General features: G+C 41.7%; 1 protein-coding gene across 1 annotated transcript in view; it reads right to left on the minus strand.

Annotated features, from left to right (window-relative positions):
* EGFLAM (EGF like, fibronectin type III and laminin G domains) overlaps window positions 1-10,779 on the minus strand; it is a 191,857-nt gene that overhangs the window by 105,999 nt on the left and 75,079 nt on the right. Inside the window, exons 5-6 of the mRNA XM_006156308.2 lie at window positions 4,132-4,249; window positions 2,727-2,862 (exon numbers count right to left, since the gene is read on the minus strand). Of these exons, the coding sequence (XP_006156370.1) occupies window positions 2,727-2,862; window positions 4,132-4,249 (254 nt within the window). The remainder of the gene's footprint in view (window positions 1-2,726; window positions 2,863-4,131; window positions 4,250-10,779) is intronic.

Below are 10,779 nucleotides of genomic sequence, written 5' to 3' on the forward strand. Positions count from 1 at the left end.
TCTTTCCCTCTCCCATTCTCCCTGCTCTTTCATTTCTGCTTCTAAGTAAACTACTAATACCCATATGTTTCTTTAGGAAAGAAAGAAGAGTCCCAAACTATGTCCAGCATCAGGACTTAGGAGAGGAGTTTGACTTGCACTGGGCTATGCAGCTGATGAGGAGAGGAGGAAGTGTTTGCTCCTATTCTTCTGGTTCTGAATCCAGTGACTTTATCTCATTTTCTATTTTCAGTTGTGCATTCAAGATTAAGAAATTACCATGGCTCAGTCATGAGCGTGTAGGCAGTAGGGCACTGCTATATGATGCTGTAACCCATAAGAAAGGCTCTGAGTCTGTGTCCTTGTTCTACGCGAACACACAAGGCATGCTGGCAGGCATGGCCCTGCTCCTGCATGGCTGCAGGGCTTGGGGAAGGATTGTGATATGAAAACCATGTTGAAGGTTCCTGTCCTTCCCTCTTTCTCCCTCACCCTTTCTTTCTCTGTCTCTCTCACTCTTTCAGGAAAAAATTAATAACTTTAAAAAAACTGACATGTCTACCTTTTATTAACGTAACACACATAGAGCAAGTTTTAAAAATACACATTTGAGCACAAAATTAATAATACATGGTAACTATCATCTTTGTTTGGGGTACCCAGATCATCTGCTAGAGTACCATGAAACTTACGCTTTTTTTCCTTCCCTAAAATGTTAAAGTATTACATTTTGCTTTGCTGGCATTGTCTAATTTACTTGAGAAAGTCTATTGTAAATGTTAAGAGTTTTCCAGATGAGAAGCTGAAGTTGTAGGACTTTCAATGCTGCCCAGTTACCTGATACTAGGACCAGGATTAGAATCTTTTCTGTTCTGGCATTTTTCAGCCTTTGCCTACCAAATCCATCTACCAGCCGGACTATGGATTATCCTCAATCATCTGGGCCTTGGCAGGGAACACTTCTTCTAGCATCTGTTCCCTAGTTGTACCACAAGCTTCCTTTAAGGAAAACTAAACTCTCAATCCATGTACTACAGGTCTGAATGATCCACCAGTCATCAGTCCCAAGCTTGAAAAATGACTAGTGCCTGACCAATCAACCAACTCTTGCTCCTCTCCCACTCTGGCCACAGTGGTTGGCTCAGAGAATAAGAAGGGACCTATCTGGCCAAGGAGGGTGACTATGAAGACTACTGGGCTCATAGACAAATAGCCATTCTTTTTCTGGTACAGAGTTAAACTAACAGACTACAAGTCTTAATTGCTTGGTGACCATTTTGCCACCATATTAGAAAAATTTGCCTGAATATAAAGTTAATGAATCAGAGATGTGGGTAGAGACAAGATGGCTGAAGTGACATGGATCTAGTCACCCTTGAATTTAGATTTGCCACTGGAATTTACAGTCATAGGAGCCAGTGCACATGCTGCCTTGTCTTCCCCTTCTGGGCTTCAACAAGTCCTACCTGAAACACTCTGTACTCAAGCATTAAAGAAACTCAGTACAGTTCCTCTCCTCTACAGAAACAAATATCTGTTTTCTACTACCAAGGAATAGGCTGGGAAATCAAGAAACAGAGGCAGAGCTAATAAAACATTGGTAGACTCTTTTGTCCCACTTCAGAGAGCCTTAGGAATGAGGTGCTGAACAAGTCTCTTTATGAATCCATGAGGTAGCAGGTCTCACACAAGCGTCATCACCTTTAATGTGGAGAACTGCTGCCAACTCCACAATCATTTTCAGACCCACTTAGGCACAGCTTCAATTCACAATGAAACTGCACCTGTTCGGAGAAAAGACCTTGGATTGGGAATACTTTCGTTCATCTCTTCTCTTCTTCTTTTCTTTTCTTTCTCCCTTTCTTTCTCCCTCCCTTTTCCTTCCTTCTCCCCCCCTCCTCCCCTCCCTCCCTTTCTTTCTCTTTTTACTTAAAATTGCACAGCAACACTCAGCATCAATATTTTTATACCTGTAAGTTCAGTAAGACTTTCTAATTATTCTTCTACCCCCTGATAAGCTGAATAACAAGAGCTAGAGAAACAGACAAGAGAAAAAAGCTGAAAGCAAGCCAGTATGTACGTGAAAAAACCTTACATTTAAAGGTTTTTTTTCCCCCTTCCCCCCGAGAAAAGTCATCATCAAATATTTACTTCGAATATAACGTTTCAAAGACAGGAGGGCAAGTTTCAAGCCTGAAATGCAGTCAGGCTTGCAGGTAATGGTGTCTCGGGAGTTTTCAGGACACAGAGCAGTCTCTGACTGCGGAAGGGAAATGGGCAAGAAGTAGACAGGTAGGACAGGTTTTACCAGATGACTCGCCAGCAGAGATAGCGGCTGGTCTGTGTATAAACAAGGGTCTCTGAGCTTTTGTTCTCGTTCCTTTTCTATCCCTTTTTCTTCTCTTTTTTTCTTCTTATATTTATTTATTTAATTTATCTTTTGTTTTCTAGACAAGGCTGTACCATGTTGTAATCTTTCTACCTCAGCTTCCCGAGCTGATGTGATTACAGGTGCACACCATTGAACCCAGTTTGTTGGGTGGGCCAGGAATTAAACCTGGGCCTCCCATGTAGCTTCAGCCTGCTGGGTAGAAGTATCAACCAGCATGTGCTACCATGGTTGGGCCCACTGGTCCTTTTTTAAACACACATGTGGTAGAGACATGGAGGTGACTCACTCTAGTTTTACCTCATGTTCAGAATACCTAAGGTTTATGCATTTGGCTTTGAACGTGGCACAAACTTACCTGATAAATTCCACAGAATAGTACTGAATAGCAGAGCTTCCATCACTCTCTCCAGGTTTCCAAGATAGAGCCACCTCAGAATCAGACACCACAATGACATGTGGCTGCTGGGGTGCTGTAGGAGGCAGGCAGGAATCTAGGTGGGATGACAAGCAAAGCTAGACTTGGATGGAGGTCTGAGCTGCTGGAGAGATTGAATACATAATAACCATGCATGCACCCTACAACCTAGACAGGCTCAGCACAGCCTCAGAATCCAAAACAAATATACATTAAATAATAACCACACCTAGATTCACCACATGAGGTATGAGTCAATGAAAGGTCCCTATTCCCCTTGTCCTCTGGAATCCCTGTTTGGAAAGCCAGATAAATTATATCCTTGCCACTGACTTTGGGATATACCATGACAGGCACCCTTTAAAACTGTCAGTCATACTCCCAACTTCCTAACAAATTTTCATCTCTGTTCACATGTCAGAATTGACGTTTACCTACAAGGAAAACTAAATGCTTGGAACGACTGCCATTTACTTTCCATTGTGTGTGTGTGTGTGTGTGTGTGCATGTGTGTGTTTTGCCCCCGATAAGGAGAAGTTATAGTAATGGTAGGACATTTGAGGAATGCCCCCGTGTGTAACCATGTAGGAGTCACTCATGATCCCATCACCTCGACTAACTGCTGTTACTTACTATCTTCACATCCAGATGTGCACATCTACCAGTCTTTGTTCATCCTCTTGCCTTTGCTTGGAAGGCTTTTCCTACCTTTCCATCCCAGCAACATCCTATGCATCTTTTGTAATCCAGGCCAAAGACATGAATCTTTCTGAAACCATCCCTGTGCCTTGGGAGAGAGGCGGTATGAGTGTGTGCCCACAGCCTGTTATGCAAACCTCCAATGCACAGAGATCATTTGCTTACTCTTTGCTTCTCCCTCCACAAATGGCACCATGCAAGCAGTGACCTTGACTGACCCACCTTTGGTCCCCTGTGTCCAACACAGTTGCCACCTTAATGTGCATTTTCTGGATCTTCTTTGCCCATAAATCTCTTCTCGCAAACTCCTTCCTCGCCTTCTTAATTGCCTTTCACCCATCAGATCAACACTTATCTGTCATCTCCTGGGCAAATTCTTCCCTCATCCGCATGTTGTGCATTTCTGCAGCATCGTGGGTAGCACTTATCATTAACTGTGAGTACATCATAATTAGATAATGTCTCAATTTCCTCACTAAGCTTTGAGATGTCAGAGGCTGTGCTTGTTTTTGTTCACCATTGAATTCCCAGAGCCTAGCACTTTGCCTGGTACGTGGTGGGTCTTTACTGATACTCGCTGGATGATGGAATGAGTGAACAGCATCTCAGCACCTTACTGTGATTGAGGAGTTTGAACCTATTTTACCTTGGGACAAAGTGGAAACATGCCGAGGGGAGCTAAGACGCCCTTTGCCAGTCTGGCTGTAAGCTGCTATGCTCACTCGATATTCAGTGCCTGGTTTCAAATCTCCAATCACTTCCTCCTGTTAACAACCAAACAAGAAAGGTACCAATGATCAGAAGTTCTGTTTGAGTAAACTGTGCACCTCCCATAAGGTTTGCATCTTGAGGCTCCTGTGAAATTGTTGGGGACAGATACTGTTTCACATTGTTCTAGGATTGATCCAGTTTTAAGATTTGCTAAATGGAAACACCTTGACATATTTCAGAAGACTGGGGGATTACCTTCTATTAGAATCTATTCACTGTCCTAGAATTTGGACTCGGGCACCTGATCAAAATGTTGCTCTCGACATCTGAATTCTTTGACCAGAGTTCTTGGCTACGGGAATGCAGGCACTGATCTTTCCCAGGTCAGGAATTCCCCAGATCTTTCATTCTATTTGTAGACTGCAGATGTGGAGGAACTAGCACAATGAGGTCTTGATCTGGACCCATTCGGTAAGTTGGACTTCAACTTTAATTCTCCATTTTCAAATAGCACTAGAATCTTTAAGAAAGGATGGTTGTTGATGATAACGTATATGATATCTTCAAATGGACTGCTGTGAAGTGTATTCATGTTGGGTAAATTCACTTCACAAGCTGTAGTGATGTATAGTGATTGCATGTATAAAATAAAATAATAAAATAACTTTTGAGAGGTTTTTGCTATAGGGCACATGTGCTCACCAGAAAGACAGAGATAGACAGAGAGATAGAAAGTGAGAAATCACCCCTCGGGGGGATGACCACGCCGCAATCCCTCCTCCTCCATTTTCTTCTCGGGATCTTAGGCATACACGCACACACACCTGGTGTGAGTTTAAGCCACCGGGTCTGGTACTCGAACTGCAGTTGACTACATAGGAGTCCAGTGACATAGCCATTATGCTAACTACTGGTCCCATAATAAAATAAATTTTTAAAAAATGCAGAAAAAAAGGTTTACTTAAATCAAATTTCTGGACTCATTCCCCAGGGTTTCTGATTCAGTAGGTCTGAAGAAGGGTCTAAGGACTTGCATTTCGAATAGTTCCTAGGTGGTGCTATTGCTGCTGCTGGTAGTCCAGGCAACACCCACTGAAAGTCACTAGGATTGAGGATGGATGGATGTGTGAACTTCCCCTGCACAAATGGCTAGAAAGCCCCAGCTGAAGAGGATTCACTCTGCCTTGGGCTTCAGAAGTGTGTTGTGTCCTCAAGACCCCATTGCTAAATAGTAAGTGAGGGCCTGGGCCCTGTGAGTGAGGAACAGCAGCACATTGTAGTGGAAAGGGCACTGGCATTGGAATCAAGCCATCTTGGCTAGAATCGCAATTCTACTGCTTATTGCCAGCTGTGGTCTTGATATTAAATCCTCTGAGCCTCAGTTTCTTCCTCTGTAAAATGGACATGACATGATCTTGCATGATCATAATGTTTGTGGTCACGTGTATAAAGTAGCCGGTACAGAGAATGTGTTCAAGAAATGGGTTGTAAGGATTATTGAGGGAGGAATGTGGGGCCCCTCCTCTTCTCTGCTCATCTAGTTTTCCCCACTGCTCCAAGGCCCAAGTCTTCCCCTTGACACTGACCCTGACCAGTCTGTCTGGCCATCTTACCCTACTAACTATTGTGCCATCACTTTAGCACTTACATATATATTACAGGTTGTTACTATTTCTCCTCGGGGATTGTAAGCCACTCGAGGACAGGGATCATGTCATAGTTCTTCACAACCTCCTCTGCAAATGATTAGACATTCATTATTGGTAAGGAGAATGAAAAAGACCTCAAAAATGTTTTTAAAGCACGTCACACATAATTATCAAATACTCAGTGTAGTAGTTCTTAAGCCCTGGCTACATGTCAGAACACTTGCAAATATTAACAAATACTGATGCCTGTTCTCCACTCCAGACCTCATAGATCAGTGTCTGGGAGCAGGCCTAGGGAGCTGTTCATTTACCTCTCCTGGTGACCCTAGCGTGTAGTCAAGTTGTGAACACCAGTGGTCTAGCGCTTGGCTCACTCCCCTTTCTCTAATCCCAATCTGTTTTCATCCTCTTTCTGTCATGTATCTACAATCTCTCTTTCTCTCTCTCTCTCTCTCTCTCTCTCTCTCTCTCTTGCTCTCACTCTTATCTATCTGGTCCTTCTGCATTTCCCATGTTAAAGTCTCTGCCTTCTTAGCAACAGTCACTTCCCTACCACACATGCACATCCAACCCATTCCTCAGAGGCAACCTTCTTGAAGTTGTTTCCATTTCCTCATCTCCTATTCACTCCTTAACTTACTCCCATCTAGCCTCTCCGCACTACAGACTTACAGCGATGCTCTGATGTCATTATGACTTTCCAGCAAATCCAACGGGCATGTCTCAGTCTTCACTTGACAGTTTGCAGCTTTCAGTACTGTTCCCCACCCTTGCTTCTTAAATCTTGTGGTTCCCTTGAAAGCCATGACTCTGCCTCTCCTTGGTCTCCCTTCCAGCATCCTCTATCCCCTTCCATATCTCCACTACCTTTAGCTAAGACCTGATTTTTCCCAGAAGCTCATCCTTACCATCTTCTCTTCCCCTTCTGTAGGGGCTACTCATGTAAACTCAACTATTTCACCCTTATATTCTGGAACCACCTTCATAATGACACCTCCAAAATCTGCACCTCCAGCTCTAGTCAGCCTCTTGATTGATCATCAGGCTTGAATACATGATTGCCGTTTAAACATTTCTACCCAACAACTATAAAACATCTCAAGTTCAACATAACCAAACCTCAACTAATCATTACTCCTCCTCCTACCAAAAACAAAATAAATTTCACTTCTTGTGTTCTCTCATTACTGAAGTCAGAAATTCTTAATCTTTCCTTGCTCCTTTTTGTTCACTCCTCCCCCTAACCACCATCCGATCAGTTACCAACAGCTAATTTATCTCTTTCCTATCACTTGAATCTGTTTAGATCATTTCATCCTACAGTCCAAGTCCTCATAAATATGACAACTGGCTCTGATTCTTGCTGACATCAATACTGCTTGTGCCTCCAATCTAAAGTCCATGCTGCTATGCTAGAGTTATCTTCTTAAATCCCAGATCTGATCCTATCAATTCCCACTTTAAAACATCCTTAAAATAGCATTTGTGTCTCCCTGTTTATCCTTCTAGCATTACCCTGTACCACCTCTCCTCCTTACATTCTACATTCCAGTCATACTCAAGAGCTTGGCAGGACTCAAATTTATGCCATTCAATTCCTTGCCTCTGGGCCTTTGAACCTGCTGCTTCCTCTACATGAAATGCCCTTCTCCCTACTCTTACCTCGCTCACCCCTGCTCATCCTTCATGACTCAGTTCAGCTGAGACATTACCTCATTTCTCTGACCCCCAGCCCCCAGTCTGGTTAGGTGCCCCTCCTCTATGCTTCTTTGGTGTCCTTGGTACACCTCAATCTTAGCATCACTCACCTTATGTTGTAATTGTCTGTTTATTTGTCACCTTCATCCCTCCTACCTGAGTGTACAAAGCAAGTTCTCATTCTCCTGGCATCCCGAAGCTTAGCATAGTAGTATTAGACAGATAGCAAATGCTCATGCAATACTATTTGATGAATTAATTGATAAACTAGCAAATAAAGAAATCAAACCAAGATGTCATATGTAAACAGATCACCTCATCAATAAACCAGCTTCTACTACTGAGCCCTCCCTTTTTATTAACAGCATTAGCACCTCTGGCAAGACCCTGGAGTTAGTAACTACAGAGAGCTACTTTCCTCTTGCCCACTTTCCTCCAGCCACTACAAAATGCCTCTCAGATCTGTTCCTGTCTTCCATTTAGGCCCCTTTAATCCCTTACTTTGCTCATTTCTACAGCCCTCTACAGGGTGTCTGTCTCCAACTGGCTCCTCTCTCCCTCACCCTTACTCCATAAACTGCCCAAGGGGTCTTTGCTAAACTCTGGAATCTGTTTGCACAGCTCTTTCTTCCTGCTCTATGTCCCTGCATCTGTGTATGCCTGTTCTACCTTCTGTTCCTGGGTTTCATGTCAAGTTGGGTGTTAGAAGACTAGAAGTAGCAGGTAAATGTAAGACTGCTGTCCTCATTCCTCTATCAACTACCACTCCAGGCTTTTCTCACAGAAGCAGAAACCTACTTTCAAACCAACTCAATCCTCGCACTGACTATTGCTTCAGGATTCTTTCTTTCTTAGGAAGTCATTGTGCTGTGTGAAACATGGGGTTGATGATGTGGTTTTGAAGATTATTGTAGATATAAACTATAAGCTAATACCCAATATAGCTACCATTAATGACCACTTATGATAATTTAATGTTTTCTTATTCCAGGAACAAGGGTCTTTGCACACACAGACTTAATTAATTCCACCTTCCATCCTTTAAGGTAACTATCATTCATTTTCATTTACAGAGGAGAAAACTAGAGCCCTGAGAAATACACAATTTGCTCAAGGACATATATTTAGAAAGTAGCAGAGTGGGGATTTGGACCCTGCTCAGTTTAACTCCAAGACCTGAATTGTAAGAAAAATAAAATGTTTAAATCACAAGAATGTTTATTACGAACACAGATTACTACCACTGGGTTGTTGGAAAAGTCATGATGTATTTTTTTCTGTTTTTCTATGCAAAAATGCATCATGACTTTTCCAAAAGCCCAATATTTTATCTATAAACATGGAAAATAAGGTATCAGAAATTTATATTTTCCCACTGAAAACCATGAAAAAATCAAACATGTAAAAGTTTCTTATGTATGATAGGTTAAAAATGCTAAAAATTCTTATTAGGTATGGAATATTGGTGCTACCATCAGCCTGGGTGCATTCACCCCAAGAAAAGAGTGACCTTTCAAAAATCAGTTGTTTTTGGTCTGTATCTTTTCCTATACTGATATGTTGCCTAGCTGACATAAGGGTATGAGGGTTAAGAGTCTGAGGGATTATGGCCATAAAAAGAGGAACTGGACTTAATGTTTTAACTATAATTTTTTCCTGTCACATCTGTCCTCTCAAATGGAATCCCCTATTAAACTGAAACTTGTGATGTCTTTAGATTTTTTAGTAAAATACTAAATAATTTCATTAATCTTTCTACTTATGTACTTAAATATCTTGTAAATACTATTTTAATCTTGCATTAAACTGGATAAAATGTTGAATATGCTCTTTTTGAAGTAGAAAAATATTATTTTGCCATATTTTGTTGCCTTGTGGAAGTCTGGAAACAAGTCAGGATGTTTATCAATCTTGGATTTTATTTCTACACAAGATGGTGAAAGACAGAGAAGAAATTGCTTTTTTAGAATAGAGACCAGAATGAATTCTATAGTCTCTCCAGTCTCCTCCATCATTTTTAGGACGTGTATTTAGAAAGCATATATGCATAGTTGAGTGCTTTTCAGAAACAAACAAACAAAAACATTGTGCTGTGTTAACCTAGTCCTTTCTGAAATACAAACCCCTTCCAAAGCTGTGATCTTTATCTTGTCAACACTGGTGGTTGTCATGTACTCAGTAAATTTTTATCTGCTTAAGAGGAAAGTATGGCAATCATTTCAGTGAGGCCTAGCACAAAGCTCAAGCAACTTTGAACTAAGTGAGCTATTCCCAAGGACTCTTGCCTTCTTTCTTCACAGATTTCTGGAACCACAAACTTTCATCTCACAATTAGTACAATCATAATAGTTTGCGTTTCCATAGCATTTTGGAATTTATAAAATCTCTGCACACCATTGCCTAATGTAATCCTCCCAACGGCCCTAAGAGGTCAGTCCTATTAACCCCATTTTACAGATGATGAAACTAGATTTATAGAGTTTATATAACTGCCATTGAGGGCAATCACGGGTCTAGTTTTTCTCATAAAACACACTATGACTTTTAATATACTTCCAATTGCCTGACTCCTACACATGGCACAACTTATTCTCAGGCTAGCACCTTGTTTCCAGATGTCCAACTGCCTTTTCCATGTTATACCCATCACATTTCTTTTAGTCATACTCTGTGACCTGATGACTCAATGTCCCTTGTGTTCATTCTCTCCTTTCTCATAATAAAATCCCCACATTTCAGGTGGGTGTGGCCAACTAGGGATGCCCAAGCTCCTTACTATCAGGTGTGAGTGAGTGACTAGATTCTGTCATGACATGAGTGGAAATGCCAAAACCAATTCCTGAATTATCCCTTAAAGAGTGTCACCTTTCTTCTTTTCCACATCGATTGGTTGCAATGTGGATATGGCAGTGAGCCATTGTAAACTATGGGTAGGAGGGTGCAAGGTGTTGGCAGGACATGAGATGGAAGGAGGCTTGGTTTCTGGTATACAGAAGCCACCAGAGGAGCCAGACAATTACATGAAGGAAATGTAATTTGTATCTTGCTAAAATCAGCTATTTTGGGTGTCTGGACTGTTGGACTTACATCCTAATTAATACATGTATAACTGAATATACAGAAACAACCTGGGTGGCTACATAAGAGGAATTCCTGAAAAGATGGGACTATGCTTTGTTTGTTTGTTTCTTGAGAGGGACAGAATGAAAGACAGAGGTCTTGCCATGCCCTAATTC

The sequence above is a fragment of the Tupaia chinensis genome, unplaced genomic scaffold, assembly GCF_000334495.1.
Source record: "Tupaia chinensis unplaced genomic scaffold, TupChi_1.0 Scaffold000489_1, whole genome shotgun sequence".
NCBI lineage: Eukaryota > Metazoa > Chordata > Mammalia > Scandentia > Tupaiidae > Tupaia > Tupaia belangeri.